Source organism: Dreissena polymorpha, unplaced genomic scaffold (genome assembly GCF_020536995.1).
Source record: "Dreissena polymorpha isolate Duluth1 unplaced genomic scaffold, UMN_Dpol_1.0 chrUn006, whole genome shotgun sequence".
Taxonomy (NCBI): Eukaryota; Metazoa; Mollusca; class Bivalvia; order Myida; family Dreissenidae; genus Dreissena; species Dreissena polymorpha.
Genome location: NW_026273320.1, coordinates 433,776 through 456,636, shown reverse-complemented (window position 1 = coordinate 456,636; position 22,861 = coordinate 433,776). Strand labels below are relative to the sequence as shown.

Below are 22,861 nucleotides of genomic sequence, written 5' to 3'. Positions count from 1 at the left end.
CGATACTTTCCAATATTATGGAATTTTTTAGTTTAGAGGCACTCTCTTCTACACAAAAATCAAGTCGAGTGCCGTCCCTGAATAGCTGTGCGCACTGCACATGCTAATCTGGGTTTGCATTCTACGCACATGCATTAAGCCCAGTTTTCCCATAACGAGCCTCATTAAAAATTTGATTATCAGGGATGGGGTGGATCAGACGTGTTCATCTCTCGACAAACATACGGGCGATGAGATCTGTGTTGATATATTTGCTAAAAATCAAGAACCATCATTACTACATCCTGTTGCACTTACTGGCTTAACATGTAGATGCAGCAAAGCACCACATATATACTAATTTATTCAACTGAAATAAAACATATGATTGAAAAACATAATAATACAGTTGCATACTTTAAATACAAATCACTGAAATAACGTTCATGCAAACCTTTTATGTAACTTAAAGTAAACTGGACTTAATGCATGTGCGTAAAGTATCGTCACAGCTTATCAGGGACGACACCTTACGCAAATGCATTAACTGCTATCGCATACTTTCAGGGATCCAAGCCACGTGTCAGGACTATTTGAAAGCTGGATACCAGGACAGCCACACCTTTCTGGTAGACCCGGATGGGCCCGCCAACCCGAATACTTTGGGTAACTTTCTGACTTTAGTTTGTACATGCATATACACTTAAGATGGACTGCTGTAGATATGTTAATTTCCGTCAATTTTAAGGGGCCTTTTCACGTTTTGGTAAATTGACAAAATTTAAAAAAAGTTTCAGATTCGGAAATTGTCACTTTAGTTATGATATTCGTGAGGAAATACTGAATATTAACCATGCTAAAAATATCCATTCTATGCATCTTTTGGTGATTTAAAAACCTGAAAATTATAAAGCGTTGCAACGCAAAACGAGTGGATAATTTGGAATGTTCTGTTGTTGTCGTTATAATCTGTGATAGCACGAGGATTGCTTATATAAAGTATAAAATTCATAGCTCATTTTATGAGTACGAATGACCGAGTGGTCTTAAACGATAAACTTTTACTCCAGCGGTCAGTGGTTCGATCCATGTTGAGGGTTACTTTTTTCTTTCTTTAATTTTATTCTTTATTTTTTACTGGAGCTTTTAGATCCTATTTTTACATTTATCAATATAAAGCAATTTATGACAAACATCAATACATGTCAAAATCTGTAAGAAGGCCCTTTTAACTCATATTTATGAGTTCATCTGTGGATTATACATATTTATGTCCATGGATATTACATATTTGTGAGTGTATCCTTGGAGTATAGAGAATAATGCGACGAAGCAGCAAATTTGATTTATTCTAATACGAATGTTAAACGCCCGTCACAGCGGACGGCATTCACGTGGCGCTCCCATGGTGTCACAAGTATATGCAGAACGCCGAGTTGCTTGCTGTGCAGTCGCCAGCAAAGTCGTAACAACGCTCTGATGGCACCGTGTCATCGACTAAAACGCCATGTCGTGGCGATTATTTTGGGCATGTCGAGAGACATCGCCGCGGATCGGCGCTTGCACGGCGCAATGGAGAAGGCGCTGGGAGAACCCGTTAGCAATTATGTTGGTTCTTCTAGATCGACATGAATTCAACGTGATCGCGATATGAGGGGGCTGTGCGAACGATTTAAGATTCTTTCTGTATAGCAGCTCGTTCTTCTTAAGCCATACTTATATCAGTCGAGTCTTTGGCTTCGTTTGATTCCGTGCATTACGGTTATGAGCCTAAGAAGTATGTGACTTGTTCGAATCAGGCCGCGGCTCAGACTTATAACTTGTGATAAGGCTAGTCCCAACGGTGGTAGGCATTTTAAAGATACCGCTGGTGGAGAACCACGTGCCTTGCCGTTCTTTGTTAGCCTCTGTCATGATGTTGGCATGTCAAAAGAAATTTAGCAAATGTCGAGGTCATAGTGTTGGTAATTTGTATATGCGGTTTCAACAACATCTCAGTAACGTCAAAATCGCCGTGAGCGCACCGTATTTGCGCCTCAGCAAATTCTTGTGTGTCGTGAGAACGCTATGAACGATGTAGGAACGCTGTGATGTGCGCTGCGTGTGCGCCGTAAGTGCGCAATAAGGACGCAGTGAGAGAGCCATATAATATCAATTTGATAGTGTTTATACATATTGCGCAGCGATCATGCGGTGCTCTGACAAATTTAAGAGCGGATTGAAAGCGCTGTAGCAAAAATATTATACGGTGTGAAGGCCCATTTATGTTCTGCTTGATGAATCCGAAAAAAATCCAGTTCAAAGCGCCTGTTTGTTAAAGGGATCTTTTCACGGTTTGGTAAATTGACAAATTTGAAAAAAAATGTCTCAGATTCGCATATTTTCGTTTTAGCTATGATATTTGTGAGGAAACAGTATTACTGAACATTTACCATAGTCCAATATAGCCATTATATGTATCTTTTGACGATTTGAAAACCTAAAAATAATAAAGCGTTGCAACGCGAAACGATTGAATAATTTGGAGAGTTCTGTTGTTGTCGTTTAAATTTACGAAACTACGAAGATTGCTTATATAAGGTATAAAATACCTACACTGTGTATATCCGGCGGAATAGCCAAGAGGGCTTATGCAGTTTTACTTCAGACTAACTCCAGGACTCCGGGGGTCACTGGTTCGAGCGCTGGTACCGGCTACTTTTTTTTCATTTTTAATTTTATTTTTGATTTTTTACTGGAGCTTTTAAGATCAATATATCTTAATGCTTTTATCAATATAAAGCATTTAATGACAAACTACAAAATATGCCAAAATCTGTGAAAAGGCCACTTGAAGGTTTTCAAAAATGCTTTGATTAAATATGCTAGTTATTATAAACACTTTAAATAATAGGGACCGAAACCATTATTATTGATAATTTGGTGCATCGCAATTGTGGTTCGTTCTGAAAAGTACGACCAATATCAAATGTTTATAATGGTTCTGATAACGTCCCGGTTTTAAATAACGTAATGCCATATGGTATAACCGCTAATTGTTATTTGCTTAATGTATCGATACATGACAATGAGTTGTTTTATAGCCTTTGATGAAAACTCCTCTCGCATATTGTTTAATACCAGAGAACTTGATTAGAGTCCAATATAGGCTCGTGTTTCAAGAACAGCTGTGTGTTATGGAGGCTAATTAGGAGTGATGAACATTGGGAGGGACTCTCATAATCTGCGAATTGTGTGGGCTTTCGATCAACAAGACAACAATTAAATTGTTTTACCATATAAACATTTATTGGGTCAATAACATCGAAACAATTTTGAAAAACTTCCAATTCTTTTGATAACTGCTTCATGCGTATAAAATATTATTCACATGACCGTTAGAACCTTTTAAGAATTGCAATATTGCTAAGATTTGCGAGTACATTATTCTTTGATACGATGAAAACTGGATTATATTGCATTTGCATGCGTTTTTTGGATGCAAATTTAAAAAAAAGTATTTTGATACTTGAACTTAATTGGAACGCTGTCTGTATCTCTCTGTATAACCTGTCCGTCTGAGCGATTTGTCTACCTTCTTTAGGAAACTTACCGCATTTTCCGGTATTCTGCGAGTTTATTGGGACGCCGGCTTATGCTGTTACGGTGCTGTATCACCAATATAAAACAGAGGTTAGTATTCTATTAGATATTAACTCTGATATACACACACACACACACACACACACACACACGCGCGCGCACACACACACACACACACACACACACACACACACACACACGCACGCACGCACCCACGCACGCACGCACGCACGCACACACACGCACGCACGCACGCACACACACACACACACACACGCACGCACGCACGCACGCACGCACACACACACACACACACACACACACACATTTTCATCTAAATCAGAGATGACTATTCTGTTAGATAACACCACTATTAAACAGATGTTAGTTTTCTATAAGATAACACCAATATAAAACAATGGTACCGGTAGGCTTTCTTTCAATAAATGCCAACATAAAACAAAGGTAAGTATTCTCTTAGATAACCCCAGTATAAAACAGATGAAATTATGCTGTATACGTATATATTATTTATTCAAAGAGATACGCCGCAACCGTTTAACAATACACTTTATTATCTTACAAGTTTGGCATTTACATGTAAAAGATGAAACCATTAAAATTGCAAACAACTCCTTGGGAAATTTAAGTACATTATGTTTATCCACCTTGATCGGTGGGCAGTATGTTCACAGATACTGTGACAAAACAGACCACGGTCGCATTAAGTGAGACATCCGCCGCTACACAGAGGAAGTAATTATACGAAATGTAACCAAGCATTATGTATCAAGTAGATTTCGGTTATAGATGAACAATGCGGACGGCGCATCAATTAAGAACTAAGTGTCATATCCTAGTAGCTCATAATTAAGAAATAACTTTAATAAGTGATCCGAAAATCTACATCATCTTCCTCATCGCATTATAACAATCATTAACAAATAACAACATGCTATTTAATCGGATTAAGTCCCAGTTGCCGTACTATCCGAATCATGGACATTGATTCTAAGGTCAATGGTCCTATGCTAAATACGACAATTATTCAAACGTTATTTCGAAAACCTGAACAATGGTTCCTGCATTATTTTGACAGCCTGTGCGCGTGTTCCTACCTTTGATGGAAAGCTCGGACATTGGTTCATACATTATATTGACAACCCGGAGAATGAATCATACATTATTGCTTCCTCGGACATTTATTCGTAGAAAACTATTTTTATTTGGTGACAACTTTGATTTAAGTATACCCGAATAAAATGACGTGTCCTAATTATAAGCAATATTATATGTGTTTTGCAGGTGAGTATCACCTCCGCTACGGGGCTCGCCTTCCTGTACCGTAAAGTGACACGGGAGCAGATGGCCGCCTTAGTGAAGAGGTCGGTGTCGTGCTCGCAGACCGTGCGGTACACGTGTACTAACGCGCCTATCCACGGTACGGTAAAAAGGATATATCTGAAAATTGATACGACATGTAATTACATATGTATAGTGTGTACCTCATAGTATTGAATGTTCTTGTTTTTCAGTTTCAATTAACTAGTTCGTAAATGAACTTTTCCAGAGGAATTTCTCTTATACTAAAGTATGAATCAAAGAAATGTTTACATACATGCATATGCATATTTAATGTTATAGTGAGCAGCTAAGATTACATCTACAATACTTACTTCTTATCTTAACGAATACCTCGAAGGGAAAGACCTTAAAATATATACAAACAATTGTTATTTTAGCATCGAACGGCAAGTCACTCGTGACTTGGACAACTCTAGCCGGGCTACGACGTGAGTATTTCGCTGGAAACGGAAGCAAGGCGTCCGCATGCACCTGTAGCCTGACCAACCCGAGCACTTGCACCGGAAGTGGCTTATGCGAATGTGACGTGGCAGACGCCGTCTCTAGGTATCGTCTTCTTGAAATGCTTTGTTTTTAAAAAATATTTCACGAACTTTCTTTAAAAATTGATTTTAATCTCTTATGGTTTGGTTAACACGTGCGTCACTGGAACTAACTTCATTTCACGATTTCGTTTAGATTTTAAGACCTCTTCTTTGATAATAACCGTACAAAAACATACCACTTTGTGTTTCGTTGTGTATACTTTGAAAAAAAATGCATGAACGTAAAACTGTGGGATCTATTATTTCCATTTTTGGTACAACAACATAGTTGTTATCAACTGGCGAATTATTACTATGTTAATAAAATATACTACTACTACATGTATTTACATCTTTGTGAGTGCGTTGGTATATCTCCCATGAAATAATGTACCAAGTTAGCGCATGCTTGTATTACAGGTTAGACGAAGGGTTATTGTTCAACAAGATCGACCTGCCAGTGATAACAATGAATTTCACAGGCATCGGGGGCATCTCCAGTCAAGCGGGGCTCACACTTGGGCCGCTGAAATGCAGAGGTATGTTTCGGGCGGCGTAACCTAACGTGCGCATTGGCAAAAATCTAGGATCAATGTACACGCAAAAATCTATGATAAATGTACACGCAAATATCTAGGATCATTGTACACGCAAATATCAAGGATCAATATGCACGCAAATATCAAGGATCAATGTGCACGCAAATATCTAAGATCAATGTGCACACAAATATCTAGGATCATTGTACACGCAAATATCTAGTATCAATGCACATGCAAATATCGAGGATCAATGTGCACGAAAATATCTAGTAGGATCAATGTGCATTCAAATATCTAGGATCAATGTACACGCAAATATCTAGGATCAATTTGCATTCAAATATCTAGGATAAATGAACACGCAAATATCTAGGATCAATGCACACGCAAATATCAAGGATCAATGTACACGTTAGTATCTAGGATCAATGTGCACGCAAATATCTAGGATCAATGTACACGCAAATATCTAGCATCAATCCACACGCAAGTATCTAGGATCAACTAGCACGCAAATATCTAGGATCGATGTGCACGCACATATCTAGTTTCAATGTGCACGCAAATATCTAGGATCAATGTACACGCAAATATCTAGTATAAATGTGCACGCAAATATCTAGGATCAATGTGCACGCAAATATCTAGGATCAATGTGCAGGAAAATATATTGGATCAATCTACACGCAAATATATATGCTCAATGTGCAATTTAAGAATCAATGTGCACGCAAATATAAAGGATCAATGAACACGCAAATATCAAGGATTGATGTACGCGCAAATATCTAGGATCAACGTGCACGCAAATATATAGCACCAATTTACACGAAATATCTAGGATCAGTTTACACGCAAATATATAGGATCAATCCACACGCAAATATAAATGATCAATCGACACGCAAATATCTAGGATCAATGCACAAGCAAATATATATGATCATCCACACGTTTATATCTAGGATCAATCCACACGCAAATATCTTTTATCAATCATCACACTAATGTCAATTACCAATCCACAAGCAAATATCTATGATTAATCCACACGGAAATATCTAGGATCAATCCAAACGCACATATCTATGATCGATCCACACGCAAATATCTAGGATCGGTTTACACGCAAATATCTAGGATCAATGTACACGCAAATATCTAGGATCGATCCACATGCGCATTTCTAAGATGGATCCACACGCACATATCTAGGATCAATGTTCAAGCAAATATCTAGGATCGATCTACACGCAAATATCCAATATCAATAATAATGCAATAAATACATAGACAGGCAACTAGTATATATGGGTTAAATGAACACAAATGCATTTTAATAGTAAAGCACAGTGCATATTTATACTAAGTTACGTTGTGTATTGCTCGACACCATTGATCTGGCAATTGTGAATTTCATGCAGTTTACGCATGGATTGTTTAACGATTTGTGGGTTTTGTTCGAGCACGTGTTGCATGCGTAATGGAAGCCCAACCTATATGATTACGATTCAATAGCGCAAATCGCTACAAGAACGAAAACTTATTTATTCTTCGTAACGGTACTCCTATATTTTCTTGCATAAACGTTGATATCATGTAAACGCTGCATTCAGATTGAAAACGCTCGCTCAACTTCTTGTTCACAGCCCCAACGAAAATAAAGTTTACCTGTTTTTGTATCCTAAATTGTTAAAAAAGTAGTACCGATGATCATATATTTGTTTCAGAACTGTTCCCGAACTGCAATGACTTAAAACTAAAGCCGAGTCTTGCCCACGAGTTCCCGCAAAAGGACGGGTTTTATACCATCGATCCGGACGGTGAACAGGGCGTGGAGCCCTTTGTCGTCCAATGTACCGGCACGGATACCACTATCAACGTCATAACCGGTAGGTGCCTGCATTTATATAAATTTTTCTTCTCAGCTTCAATAAAAAACGTGATTAAATAGAAACTTTTTAGGCAACGCTAAAGAGGTTGTTTATTTCTAAAACAGATATCAATGTCAGCAATTTGTCTTCCGTTAACTTTTTTTAATATAGTGAAGTAATTTCCGTCATTGATAAGAACGTCAAATGACAGAAATATTCGAATTCTACTTGTAACATATCTTTCTTAATAGTTCAATGTATATTTGTGATTATAATTGATATTGATTGCATTTATCTAAGTTAAACGTTCACGTATGAATGACGTACAAAACGCAGCCACATACACCGTATACGACTATAGTTTTACGCAACACTCAAGTTTCTCTGCTCGGACACTTAGCCAGGCAATTAAAAACTTTATTTAGTAAGCATGCAACCCGTGTTTGAATGATTTCTTGAAATCTCTTGTTTTTTTATTCATACATGCTCTTCCCTGCTGATTGTCCTATTGTATACCGCACCGTGGGAACTTCCGGTTCTTTCAGATCCAAGCACCCCTATTTACGGCGACAAGGACTCTCCCGTGTCAAGATGTTATCAGGTCAAGTACATGTCTAATGGCGTACCAGTGAGTCCACAGCAGGTGCAGGTAAGTACCGGAACGTTCTTGGTTAATAAGCTCAATATGATCCTCCTTCTTGGAAAACTGGCTAAATGCATGTGCGTTAAGTGTCGTCCCAGATTAGCATATGCAATCTGCATAGGCTTATTAGTGATAACTCTTACCGAATATATGGAATTTTTAGGAATTAACGGAAGTCCGTCTCAAAGAAAATCAAGTTAAGGCAGAAAGTGTTTCTCTGATTAGCATGTGCGGACTTCACGGGATAATAATGGAAGACACTTAACGCAATGCAATTGGTCCAATTTTTCCAGGACAAGGCTCAATATGATACTCGATAGTTACCTATTTAACTCTAGAGGTCTAACGACACCCTTTCCCCCATTGTAACAAGGCTATTTCAAAATATAAAGCAAGTGATGTGCATTAATTAAATAGAAACAAACTTAATTTTTTGTCCTTGTGATGTGTTTTTGTTTGTTCGCGCGTCTTTTCATGCGTGGGTGATGCACAATTTTGATGTTTTGTTCAAAACGCATAAACTGAAGATGTGACATGAGAGCATTATATGCATTTAGTGCTTGTTGTTATTGTTGAATAATACTTTCCTTAATATATAGTGTGCAAGACGCATATGTATAATGTCACAGCAGAATGCGGGATGTTTATTAAAAGTATTAAACAGATTATTTCAACATAATATTGTTTTCCAAAAAAAAAGAACAGCACTGTGACTTAGTAGAATTTTACCCTCAGGCGCTGGTTGCCCATAGCCAGTTTTGTGCCCAGAAACTGTACCAGGAGTGCACAAATGCGCCTATTTCCGGTCACGCTAACTTCTCCACGTGCGATGGGAAAAAGCAGCCAGGCAAGAATTTGAATATAGTTATACAACACGTTCCTTGTTTGCAATGAGTTCTGAATTTAAAATAAAAAACAAACCCTTATATATCCCCATTAAAAGGTTCACCGATTTTTGACATGTTTTGAAGTTTGTCAGTAATGCTTTAAATTGATATATGTAAACATCGGAACTTAAGAGCTCCAATGTAAAAAAAGAATGAAGTTAAAGAAAGAAAAAAGTTATCAAAATCTTGACTCGAACCACTACGTAAAAGTCTGGTGCTCAAACCACTCGGCAATCCGTGCTGCTATAGTTTTCAATGTATTTTATACTTTATATAACCAATCTATGTATTGAAAAAAAAGATCACAACACAACTCTTCAAATTATTCAATCGTTTCGCGTCTGTAAACGTTATAATTTTCAGGTTTTGAAATCTTCATACGATGCGTTTCATAGATATTTAAGGGCATGGTACATCTTTCAATAGTACTGTTTCCTCGCAAATAACATAACTACAACGATACATTTCAAAGCTGAAACATTTTTTTTCAATTTTGTCAATTAACCAGAACGTAAATAGGTCCCTTTAAACCTCTGATATGTACTAAAAATAATGAACTTTGTTAGACTTCATTATGTCTTAAAAGGATGGGCAGGAAGTGCCGGTAAAGACACGTGCGCGTGCGGGGTCACTGGGTCATGCGCTGGCGGCCCGAATGCAAGCTGCAACTGTGACCTGGAGGATGGCAAGACTAGGCAAGATGGCGGCTGGATTGTGACGTCAGACCGACTCGCCGTCTGCGAGGTGTGCGTGTCTCTGGACCCCATGAGTAGCCTCAGTATAACACCCCAGATCCGGAGAGTAAGGCCTGTGGTGTCCGATCTGAATTGCGGAATTACTCAAAAGGGTACCATTTTATATAATTATGTTTTCATATAATTGACAGCCAGTGGGATGCATATATGAAGTAAGTAATCAAATCTACGATCTGTCTATTTGACTCATATTGATTTCTCACTTTTGCCCTGTATTTGGCGATTTTAAGTTGCGGCTTATTTAAAGTAACATTTAATAAAGGCTAGATTTCGGCGGGACTATTAGTATTGGAGGGTATGCATGTGGGCGTTCGGGCGAGCTGTCGGCTTTATCAAATAAGAGGTCTCATATCAATCACTTAAGTGTGCATTGATCTTAATGAAACTTGTCAAAAAGCAAGCTTGCATTTAAACATTCCGGCGAGTCGGATCAAGGGTCACTGATACCATGTAGGTGTTGTGCACAAATGATGTGGGCATGTAGTCCTACATTGGGATTGCATTTGGGGCTAGTTCATTCCTTATTTAAAACGAAAACCGCAATCCGCTCGCGTAAGAATGGTAGTATATTGCTTTTAAATTGTGTTTTTAGGTAGCTTGTATGCTTATTTAGCTTGAGGTTGTATTTGGAACAAGTTGAGTCATGGCAAAAGTCCTATTAACCAAAATTAAAATAGGTTTCCGCCCAATAACTTCAGATAAAATGGATAAATTGCGCTCAAATTATGTATGTATTTATAATTTACATGCAACTTATATTTATTTATATTGCAGGAAATATATTAAAGGTAAAACCGTAAAAATCTAGTTGCATTGAATAACCATGTTTCTTGCTTTTACGTTTACCAATACTTTACCCAAGGAGTCGGGAAGACTTGTCAGGGGTGGCGTAATGGAGGGGAAACCGGCACGATTACCCCAATAATCGATATTGATGGCAACAATAACTTGCCCCCGGTTCCGGTCAGGTGCATCCTGCAGGATTATCCACCCTTTGGCTGGATGGTACGTAACGGTGAACCGGTTTATAGTTCTTGGTGAATTCTAAGAATTTTCGTACATAAATGTACACAGCACAACTGGAGGGTTATGTATATAGTTAGGAGTTGGAATACTGCAGCAACGTGAACCTGTGTCGCCCCGTTAAAGGACTAAGCCGCGTTATTGGTTATTTTAATGAACGTTGGGTATTTTAAGTTTTTAACACAATAAGCATGTTAAAATATGTATAGTTTAAGGAAAAGAAGAATAGCTGATGAAATAACAGGAAAAGCCCGGGACTTTACCTATTATTTTAAAATTCAGTATCTTCTGACGGTTTTCAAAAACAGAAACGCATGTGATGATCCGTTTTATTGTATAGAGAAAGACAATAAAAAAAAGTTAAATACACCCGTTTACACGGTAGGCATTCTATTTTAAGGAAATTGTACCCAAAACCCCTGTGATCCCAGTTCCGCAGAACGGCACAGATGTAAAGATTGAATATTACGTGTACGAGGTGGAAATGGTCCGGAATCTCATCGAGGAGTCGCGCTACTGCACACAAGAAGTGTACCTTGAGTGCCGGGACGCCGGCCTCACTCTCGCGGGAGCGTTCGGCTGGTACTCCTGGGGCGGTCGGGTACAGGCCAGCTGGGCCGGAAACAACAACGGTACTGTTGTGTTATGTAATTTCTAACAAATATATACCTTTGCTTGTAACTCATAAATATATTACATAATACATGTACTACTGTACTAACCTTTATGCTTGTTTGTCATTGACTTCTTTTATATAGATATTTTTTCTTGTTTTACAAATGTTTTTGTGTCATCTCTGTTTGCATTACAATATACATGTAGTGTAATTTTGCATAGTGTATATATATTCGTTTTCCATATTGAACTCAAATGTATTAAAAAAACAGCAACGGCAAAGTCCATGTTGGAAAGTGAATGTTCACATGTTCACTGGTGGGAAGCGGAAACGATCGGAAAGAATGATAATACGATAACGTTGGCTACTACTTTTAAGATGAATAAAACAACTTTGAACTTTTCCACAAAAATGTAAAATACTAGATAAATTATGGAACATTAACTCGAGTAATTATCGGTTATATGGAAATTATCGTCTTTCTCGTCCGATCCATCCGAGTTCATTTACAACTTAGATTTGTCGTTTCTATGTTAAGTATAACATCATTAAAATTTTGATTTTCAGGAACGCCCGGATGTGCGGGTGGCGTCTGTCAGTGCAACTTCGAAGGTCTGCGAACCGACGGTGGCGTGATCACGGACGACTCCCTACTTCCGGTCTCTAGGGTAGTTCTAGGACCTTCCACGGGGTCAAGGACGCTGCGAATCGGTCCTGTAAAGTGCTACGGTATGTCAGAAGTAGCGTATGCAAATTTCTAATTGTACGTGTTATTATACAATATCAAACGTTTTCGGTCTTAATCCCATTGGGTTATTCTACAGAATTTTTCTTTTTTACAATATTGGCTGTAGATCTGTACCGGGATTGCGACGAGATCAAACGGAACAGTCCAAAGCCCATCCCGAATCCCATGAAGAACAACACTTACGCTATCGACCCTGATCAGATGGGGCGGAACGAACCATTCGCTGTCCTCTGCGACTTCATCACAGACACAAGCATCGGCATCACGACGGTGTGTATACCTTTCGGATAAAACTATTATAGAAGTTCATATTTTGAAATGTTAATGACCATCGGATACATAATAGCAGCTCACACTGTTTAATCACGAGAGTGAGTGAGTTTGAGATAATTTTTTTTAGAAGATAAGTTCTTTATGTCATAATATATTTGCGATGTTAACAAGTTATACGTTTTTATGTCTGGAATAAAATACAGCTTCCATTATTTCCTTTGATTTCTACATGTAGTGTATTCGCATGTTTTCTACCATAGGTGCAAATTGTGAGCCCTAAAAACACTTCCGTTAGCGGCAGGGTGGTGCCCGGAGGTTACGTCATACCCTTGGTGTACAATGGGGCGACGTACGACCAAGTGCATGCGCTATCCGTCATATCCGGTTACTGCTTTCAGGTAACGCGCCATTGACATATCCTTCTACTTATTTGGAGGACTCCACACTCAAAACACAGCTGACTTAATATATAATTTAATAAGGTTCACATCCGCACTAAATACAATCAATTGAGAAATTAAAGGATAACGCTTTTGAAATATGTTCTTAATATTTTATAGCGTTAATTATGATTAAAACTGATAGCGTTTTTAATTTAATAATAAAAAGATAAAATCAAACAAATTATCAATCAAAAGAGTACAAGAGATGTCTCTATAGGATTACATTTGCCCCCGATAAACGCTTTGATAGAAGTTATGCGCATTTTTCGAAACCTTAACGCATTTTTCGAAACCTAGAACGGACCCGTAGTTCAAGGTCAAGGTTAAAAGGGTCAAAATTTGTGTGCGTATGGAAAGGCCTTGTCCATATACACATGCATACCAAATATGAATGTTACATCTGAAGCGACATAGAAGTTATTAGCATTTTTGGAAACCTAAATTTTTTGTAGTAACTTTAATATAATTTCGGACGCCCAATTCGGATTCAGAAAAGGGCGCTCAACAATTGTTGTTTTCCCTATTTGTAGAGTACTTAGAACTGTTTTTACAGAATGACCCCTCTTCCGGTCTAAGTATTGATGACATTGTATTGATATTGTTGCTTTTCGCAGATGATATGGCCATAATCGGTAAATCGCCCGGGAAATTGCAGAAAGACTTAGATCTTTTATCAAATTACTGTAAATTCTGGGGATTAAAGGTTAATACGGGAGGCGGAAAACTACAACGGGCGAGGCATGGTCAGGGGTGATAACCCCAAAAAAAGGGTTAGGGTAAGGGTTAGGGGTCGGGTTAGGGTTAGGGTTGGGTTTAGGCTAACCCAAACCCTAACCCGACCCCTAACACTAACCCTAACCCTCTAACCCCCCCCCCCCCCTTGCGCAATACCATACCATGCCTCGCCCGTTGTCGATTTCCGCCTCCCGGTTAATACTGCTAAAACTAAAATAATGGTTTTTCGCAAACGGTTTAGATTATTTCCATCTGAAACATGGGCATTTGAAGGACAGAAAATATAAGTCGTATATAATTTAATTATTTTGGAACCGTTTTTAATTAAACTGGAAATTTTCTGTTAAATCAAGAATATTTGTGTGGAAAAGCTCTTAAAGCTATGAATATATTATTTAACAAATGTAAAGAGTTTGACTTGAAACCAAAACACAATTTCAGCTATTCGATGTTTTTGTTGGATCTATACTGAATTACGCATGTGAGATATGGGGTAAAACAAAGTCAATTGAATTGAAAATGGTATTCTTAAAGTTCTGTAAACAATTGTTTAATCTTAAGCAAAATGTATGTAATGCTGTAGTGTACGGCGAGTAAGGAAGATACCAACTATTTATTCAAAGATATGCTAAGATGGTTAAATACTGGTTTAAACTTATTCAAACTGACAACATGATTTTAAAATCAATTTACATACAAGGATTGAATGATTGCCAAAACGGCCGTTCTAATTGGGTTTCTAATTAGCCTTGTTCTGAGAAAACTGAGCTAAATGCATGTGCGTAAACTTTCGTCCCAGATTAGCCTGTGCAGTTCGCACAGGCTAATCAGGGAAGAAACTTTCCGCTTTAATGGTATTTTTAGTTTCAAGGAAGTCCCTCCTTACCGAAAATCAAGTTTCGAATATGAGTTTCATTTTGTTTGTAAATATGTCCTTTATACATTGGTATGAGAAGAAATTATCTAAAGAAATGTTATTATATTAGGCCTTCTGTTTATAAATTCCACCAATTGCTGAATACAACAAATAAATATGAACTTATTAAATAAGCCAAATTTGTAAAAGAAGCTCTGATTTGAAGAAATAATATTTCTAATGTGGTTTCTTAACTTCAAACAGTTATCCTCCATATATGATACGTACTTTACGTAGTTTTTATATTATTACTATGTTTATTTCTGTGACATAATTGTATGTGAAATATCTAGTGTTAAGACGATGTACACTGTGCAAGTCTGAATAAATAACTGCCTTGTGTCTTATAATCGATTATAATTAAACACATGGTTTGTCATGAGGCAGTGATTCGATAAGAATTTTTCTCTGAATCACTTCATATCTTTAAGAAGATTGATTGAATACCAAATTTAATTATTATTCTGCCAAACAAAAATAACAAAAGGAAGAATTATAAACTGTACACATATACATCAACATAGATCATGAATGAGCAATAATACCCTCGATATAAACGCTTGCAAAACGGTTGAAAGGATTCCGAAATCAGAGAGACATTTAAACATACTTTGGTTATGATTATATTACAATAAAACACAACAATAAATATTTTCACAATGTGAACTAGTTCAGGTTAACCAGCTTATCTAGGAAAAGTTTACCGGTAAGTAGGTTAATTGACCGCCGTGACATGGCTGATACACTGTCTCGCTCTGGGAAAACGGATTTGAATGCATGCGCGTAAAATATTGCCCTTGATTAGCCCGTGCAGTCAACAAATGCTAATCAGGCACGACACTTTACGCCTCAACTGGATTTTCGCTTCAAATAAACTTCCTACGAAAAAAAACAATACAAGCGGAATGTGCCGTCCTTGATTATAATGTGTGGACTGTACAGGCGAGTGCACGACGACGCTTTGCGCACATGCATAAAACCACGTGTTTGACGATGCTGCTTCAGCAGCTCGTCTAAGTTATCATACCATGAACAAATTATTCACAATGGCGATCTATGTAAAAGACCGAGCCAGTCCGATTGAGATAGCTCGATTTTTCTACCGTACCCGGAAAATTTAACGCTAAATCAGTTGTTGTCGGCTAATTTTTTTTATTAATTGTATATTAACATTTATGTCAATTTTCTGTAAAATGGCCTCTATGTTATCGGAACACATACTCAAAAAGCATGTTGATGCAGTTTTTTTAAAGAGAAGTTTGATTAATTCTAATCGGCATACGTCGCTGATTATCACTGATAAAGGTAAAGGATGCTCAGCTATAAATAGGACAGCATATTCTGGGAAAATATTTAATAATAGTTTGAAAACGTTAATTTTAAATCAATTATATTCAATCAATTATATTTTCATAGATCAATGAAACAACTATGCATTTTCTGTATCGTATTTGACATTTGTCGAGATTCTGTAAATAAATTGCGAATGAAAACGTGTATAATTAACGTTAAACGCGATCAGGAGTGTAAAGAAAACGAATTATTTCGAACCTGCCATTTGTAAACGTTAAGGCGAGTATGGTACATAAACAGCATAATAGCCCTGCGATATCTATGAAGCTCGCTCTTCTGCGTGCTCTCTCATTTTGCATTTAATAAACTTTTCAAACAGAAATTACAGAGCCACATCAGTGCACACCCTATGTTTGATAATTCATTCGTTTGTTGGATATTGTTTTCTGTTTTAAACACATATTAAGTCATATCGCTGAGATTTAGTTAACCTTTCCATGTGTTCATGAGCGAACTCACGTATTCAAGTCGTATTCGACTATGTGCTCATACCTACTTTCGGGAATCATCATGAAATTATTGCCGTACTTAACGAACTCACATGCCTAAGCTTATTGAATTAGAGAAAAAACAATAATCAAAAGAGAAAAATTATATGTTCCTGCACATGGTCATGTGAAATCACGTCCGTACACATAACATCGTAACTTAGGAAAGGAAACAACGAAATATAAAGTTTGGTATGATATACACGTGAAATTAAAGAGCATGGTGTAATTAAAGCGCTTGTCAAGTTTTGAATATATCTGCTACGTAATGAAATGTTATGACTCACAAACGTTTTACTGAACCCACAAACGTTTTACTGTAACATAACTTTTTTTAAGATAAGTGGTACAGAAAATACACGTCGAATATCTTTTTAAAGCAATTTCTTGTTATATTTGTAACCCGCCTCCCAGTTTCGCTGAATGGGTCAAGTTCCCCACGGGTACTACTTCCCCGTACCCCCCAATTTTGTTTTCGTACCCATTTTTTTTCGTACCCAATGATTTTTTCGTAACCAATTTTTTTTCGTACCCAATTTTTTTTCGTTCCCAATTTTTTTTCGTTACCATTTTTTTTTCGTTCCCATTTTTTTTGCATAAATGTTGTACCCAAAATTTTCGTACCCATTTTTTCGTACCCAAAATTGTCGTACCCACATACACAATTGTGGTGATGTAGATAAACTTAAATTGATGCTTTTATATCCATCCTCTTCAAAAGTATCGTCAAACTATTACTGTCAGTACTTTGATTTTTTTCCGGAGGAGGCTATATTATAAACATAACAAATATCCACAACACTGATTTTTTTGTAGAGAGTCCAATACATCTGTTACGAGTCCCCTCTCATAGACGGTAACACGCCCGCCAAAAGCTACTATATGACCCATGGCGGGGCTGCATCTTCCAGCTGGGGCGTAGCCGGGCATCCGGATTTACAGGGCTGCGCATGTGTGGCGACACACACGTGCCCGCCTGGACGCACCTGTCATTGTGACGAGAAGGGAACTATGACGTAAGCGAAGTAACGGTTAATGGTTTGGTTTAAACACACGTTTATTGAAAACATAGATGTTTAACTTATTTTAACACTTTGTAAACTAATCTCCACGCAGAGTTGTCGTTCCTTGTTCTCACGTACAATCTCTTCCATCACAAGAAAATCCTACCAGATTTGGTAGGATTGTTTTTGTTTAAGCATTATATTATAAAATTTAAATTAAGTATTATCATTTTCTCTTAAATTTGGAAATAGGGAACAAGTTAAGGTTCATAATTAAAAAAAACCTAATGTTAAAAAAGTAAAAATGGCAACGGTAAATTTATTGTACCACGTGGCTAGGCTATCATCATGTGGTTGGTTATGAAGGGGCTTGATCATGCTATGCTGGTTCCTGTCAAATCTCTGCGCGGAGGTTGAACACCTATGTGTAACAATTATTTTGTATATATTATTGGGATGTCAACGAATATCCGAATATTCGGTCCCGGACCGAATATTCGGATACAGTTTTCCGAATCGAATATTCGGAAGAAAAAATACAAAAATCGAGTAATTTCAAAGACTTTGTATCCGTGAAATTTGCTTCAAACTTTGTAAAAAAAGTTGTTCCTCGTGTCATAATGTTTATTCCTGCTACGCGCGATAATGCGTCGCTATGGTGATGGCAGTATACCGGTCATAAATCCCGCTAATTGCCTAACAAAGATAGACACTTTGTGTCAAAATTATGATAGGTGCAAATCGCGTCGGCAATTCAAAACACCGACCTGCACTTGATCCAATGACTCGAATTACATTTAAAATTAGCAAAGATAAAATGAGTAAAGGAAAAACCAACTTGGTGTAAAAAACAAATAAGACCGTATGGCATATAAACCACCGACCCGTCTCGATCTAATAACTCAAATTACATTTAAAATGATCAAAGATTAAATGAGTTAAAGAAGAGCCGGCTTTGTGTGAAAAACAAAAAAGATCGTATGGTTATAATCACGTTGTCCAATCAAAAAAGCTTTTAGAAAATAATTTACTCAACCTCTAATGAGTATTTGCGTATCGTATGGTCCAAACTTTAATTAATTACTCAATATTCAATCAGGTATTATACTTAAAAGAAATGTTTTGGTAGTTCGCCCTCATTTAATTGAAAGTATTATAATTGCTGCACGCATAAAGTAAATCTCTGTCCAAGCAAAATTCCACCTACGCCTTCCGCTGCTTGGAAGTATTTCACGACATCATCCGATAAGAAGTCGCCGATCCAAGTGACTTTTAAACGTGGCAACTTTAAAAGACTGACTGTTTAGTCTGTTAAACAGGTTCAAAGTGTGTTGTGGCTATGTACATAATTCGTTTAAGTTCTGTTTTGTCATGTAATTATTTTGTCGTCATGTAATATTATGTTTCTCGTTCTATTGTTGATGTACAATATTAATAGTTTAAAAACAGTTTTTGTCATTCAATTTTAACAATAAAAAGTAATCAACAAAATCAGCTTCGAATTATCGACGGCAACGCTGTGTCAATATTTATTCACTTCCGGTGCACTTCCGGTAAAACGAAAGTAGAATTCATGGAGTAATGGTACGGTAAACAAAGTTGACTTTTTTTCCAACAGATGTTGACCGAATATCCGAATATTCGTTCGGAAGGATTACCGAATATTCGAATACCAAAATCGGTATTCGTTGCCATCCCTATATAATTATATTAATATAGCATTCAAACGATGAACGTTTTGTTGTTTTCATAGATGCTGTTACCAGGGCTTTTTCTTGATTTTGGAAAGGGTCTGGCCTTCCATTTTAGGGACAATATATCGAAACAACGGAAAAAGGGGAAGAAATTTCTCAAAGTTACCGGTAGCTTGAAATTCGGGGAAAAGTGCATTATTGTAAAGAAATTCTTGTTGGGGAAGGGGCCTTTCTCTTGGGGGACGGGGCCTTTATAAGGCCCTTGTTAAAGATGGAAAATAGCTCTAGTTACAGTTGCAAACACAAAAATTGAATTCGTAAATTCTGTATGCCTTTAATGAGTAGATCAGTAGGATATTTCTTTTAAACCTCCTTTTTGTGTTCAAAGTCTTATTGACCTAGCAGAAAAGGTCACTTTAAGATTGGTATTTCTCACATTTGAAATCTGCGAAATTGTTCTTGTTATTATATGATAACATTCACTTTATGGACATCAAAAGACGAAGTTGTATATGCGGGATGCATTTGGTTCATGTGTATATAAATGGAACACATTGTTGCTATTTCTCAAACTTACAATGGAATCGCTTGCCTATTTATGTATCATTCGGTTTGGACTCGGAATTAGGCTGTGAAAACATCCATGCACTGAACATATGAATTTTGTTTTCAGAGTGGATTACGGAATTGAAACCAACAGGGCGGCACTTCCGATTTTGGAGTTAAGATTTGGCGGTCAAACCAATTTATCGTCTGCAAATTTCGAAGTAAAGGACGTGAGATGTGGTCCAAAGACGTTCGGTAAGACCAGGATGTTTTCACGGTATCTCTCCACAAATGATGGGGAAAATATGCAGATTATGTTATCACAGTTGCATGATTTATATACTTAAAATACTAACACATTAACGTCACAAACGGACCTTGAAAATTATCCGCCAACATAATATTATTTGCAAGCGTCGATTTTCTACAACTGCAATGTATCTGATCGCGAGACGTCAACTGGACAATCTGGGGTCCAAACTGAGTCGTAGCCAAAGATGATACATTACGAAACTCAACACAATCATTATAGTATTCTAATATTCTAAAACTTTGCTCTCATTTTTGTTTAAACGCTGTCACACGAATCCATAGAGTCGATCCTTGACTGTTGTGTTTCGTTACCGAAATTGCGTCACCCGAGCTTATTCATAATCGTCTAATGTTTTGATTAAAAAGTACAGTACAAACAGCTGTTTTTGTATTGAATTGAATTTACGCACATGCATTAAACCCTCTGTTCACAGAATGAGGCTCAATTGTTTTATCTTTCTTGTTGCAGGTCTGCCAAAGGACTGTGAAGAGGCGTACCAGATGGGCTACAGGTCCGGGGAGCAGCTTATCGCGCCCTCGCCGACAGTGCCACCCTTCCTCGTATACTGCGACATGCAAAGACGAGGTAGGGATCGCGGAAGGGGCCACCGTGTGCTTTGACAATGCGCTGTTTCCTTAGTGGCTTTTGAGCGATAATGCATATCATATGCTGAAGCTGTACTGTACCTTCCAAAATGCGATTTTATGTGTTTTAAAGAATTATGTGAACAGTATACAATGATAACTTATTAGACATCTCGTATGAACAGTTTTAGAATATGATTTTTTTAAATCGGATTTCATGCTCGTCAAATTCCACATTGTTCACATTTGAATTTGTTAAGTGAAAATGTCTTTTTCACATTTATGAGGATAATTAAAATAGTACTACCTGCAATACAACGCGCATAACACACATTTAGAAGCTACCATCAGGATATTAAAAAAAAGGTCACGTGGGCAGACCATCAAATAAAAATCGATCGTTGGGGTAAACATGAAGAAGTTGTTATAAGAAATTTATATCGTATTGGAATTCACCTTTATTCCTCATACTAACATCATTATAGGCGTCACCAACGTCAACATAGGCGTCACCGTCATCGGTCACGACAAGGAGGAGGGAGCAGTCGTGACGTTTAACGAAACGGTGAGAGTGAAATACTGGGAAACGGAATACAAGCAGGTGCAGGAGCTGATAAAGGTGTCCAAATACTGCTTCCAGCCGTTCAGATACCAATGTCGCAACACCAAGGTATTTATGTGAAATACTCTATACATGCTACACACACACACGCACACACACACACACGCACGCACGCACGCACGCACGCACGCACGCACGCACGCACGCACGCACGCACGCACGCACGCACGCACGCACGCACGCACACACACACACACACACACACACACACACACACACACACACACACACAGAGAGATATATAGTATCTAAATAATATTTTTCTTTAAGGTCCCTGTGTTATTAAATACTGTTTTTATAATTATATGTACATAAGCCTTATTTTGCTATGATTCTAAAGATAACAGATGAAAGATCTGCAATGAAGACATGTTAAAAATGTTTTATTGCATACTATTGCAATACATATGCATTGTAATACAAACGGTTCTAATAGTATGAAGGAATAGCGCTTACCTGATATATGCATGTAACATACATCGGACACATTAATTGCTTTTTGCTCAAGCTTCTCAGCGGCGACGGTTACTTTAATTGGTTGGGAGGTATGAAGCTCGAAGCGTACACGGGCGCCGGACGTTCCTTCGCTCAGGAGTGCAACTGCGGTCGGGATAAGCTGTGCGGTGGAAGTGAGCCCAGGGCGACGCTTGTGACTATTGTCAGGTACAAATGATGTGATATATTTATGACAATAATAGAATGTTTATAATAAAAATGTAACTTTGCATTCTGTTAACAAGGAACCAATTTGAAACGGTTTTGAGTATTTCAAGAAAAAAGAAAGAATGCGTCGCAGTTGAAGGTTTATGCCCTGCCTATTGATGACTAGAACATTTATGTTCAATTAAGAAAACAACAAACAAAACAACTGTTCAGATGTCACATAACTCCTATGATTGTACTCTCCGATTAATCAACTCTAGACCATGCAATTGCGATGCAAATGACGGCGAATTGAGAGCGGACGCCGGCGTCTTCAACAGTACCGCCCTCCTTCCGGTTAAGGAGCTGACCTTCCGGAATCCCGGCACCGTTGGCGCTTACGGTCACCTGGTTCTGGGAAAACTGTACTGCTCGGACACTGACTTCGGTGGGTAACAAGAAACTGCTCAGCGTTTCTTCATTCACTATTCTGTAACTGTATTTTTTAACAAATAGAAGGAAATTATGTTTTCTGATTATCAATTTTTTTGAAAAATTGAAGTATTTGTTTCTGAGCTAAAATAGCAATCAAGCGCTTCATAATGTTTACTATACCATGTTTCGGAGAACTGTGTTTACCACGCACTGTTCAAACAGTGTAACATCGCTGATGGGAACAGGCAGCAAGCTCTCCGAAGTTCTGAATTCTA

At 37.7% G+C, this 22,861-nt stretch overlaps 1 protein-coding gene across 1 annotated transcript in view; it reads left to right on the top strand.

The window, feature by feature from the left end:
• The window catches only part of LOC127863381 (uncharacterized), a 57,609-nt gene that overhangs the window by 14,759 nt on the left and 19,989 nt on the right, over window positions 1-22,861 (top strand). The window contains exons 16-35 of the mRNA XM_052402892.1: window positions 547-645; window positions 3,563-3,651; window positions 4,867-5,002; window positions 5,304-5,472; window positions 5,871-5,989; window positions 7,723-7,884; window positions 8,412-8,515; window positions 9,245-9,356; window positions 9,983-10,243; window positions 11,014-11,156; window positions 11,575-11,806; window positions 12,358-12,519; window positions 12,645-12,808; window positions 13,072-13,209; window positions 17,563-17,762; window positions 20,118-20,245; window positions 20,772-20,888; window positions 21,373-21,557; window positions 22,018-22,172; window positions 22,433-22,599. Coding sequence (XP_052258852.1) covers window positions 547-645; window positions 3,563-3,651; window positions 4,867-5,002; window positions 5,304-5,472; window positions 5,871-5,989; window positions 7,723-7,884; window positions 8,412-8,515; window positions 9,245-9,356; window positions 9,983-10,243; window positions 11,014-11,156; window positions 11,575-11,806; window positions 12,358-12,519; window positions 12,645-12,808; window positions 13,072-13,209; window positions 17,563-17,762; window positions 20,118-20,245; window positions 20,772-20,888; window positions 21,373-21,557; window positions 22,018-22,172; window positions 22,433-22,599 — 3,042 coding nt within the window. The remainder of the gene's footprint in view (window positions 1-546; window positions 646-3,562; window positions 3,652-4,866; window positions 5,003-5,303; window positions 5,473-5,870; window positions 5,990-7,722; window positions 7,885-8,411; window positions 8,516-9,244; window positions 9,357-9,982; window positions 10,244-11,013; window positions 11,157-11,574; window positions 11,807-12,357; window positions 12,520-12,644; window positions 12,809-13,071; window positions 13,210-17,562; window positions 17,763-20,117; window positions 20,246-20,771; window positions 20,889-21,372; window positions 21,558-22,017; window positions 22,173-22,432; window positions 22,600-22,861) is intronic.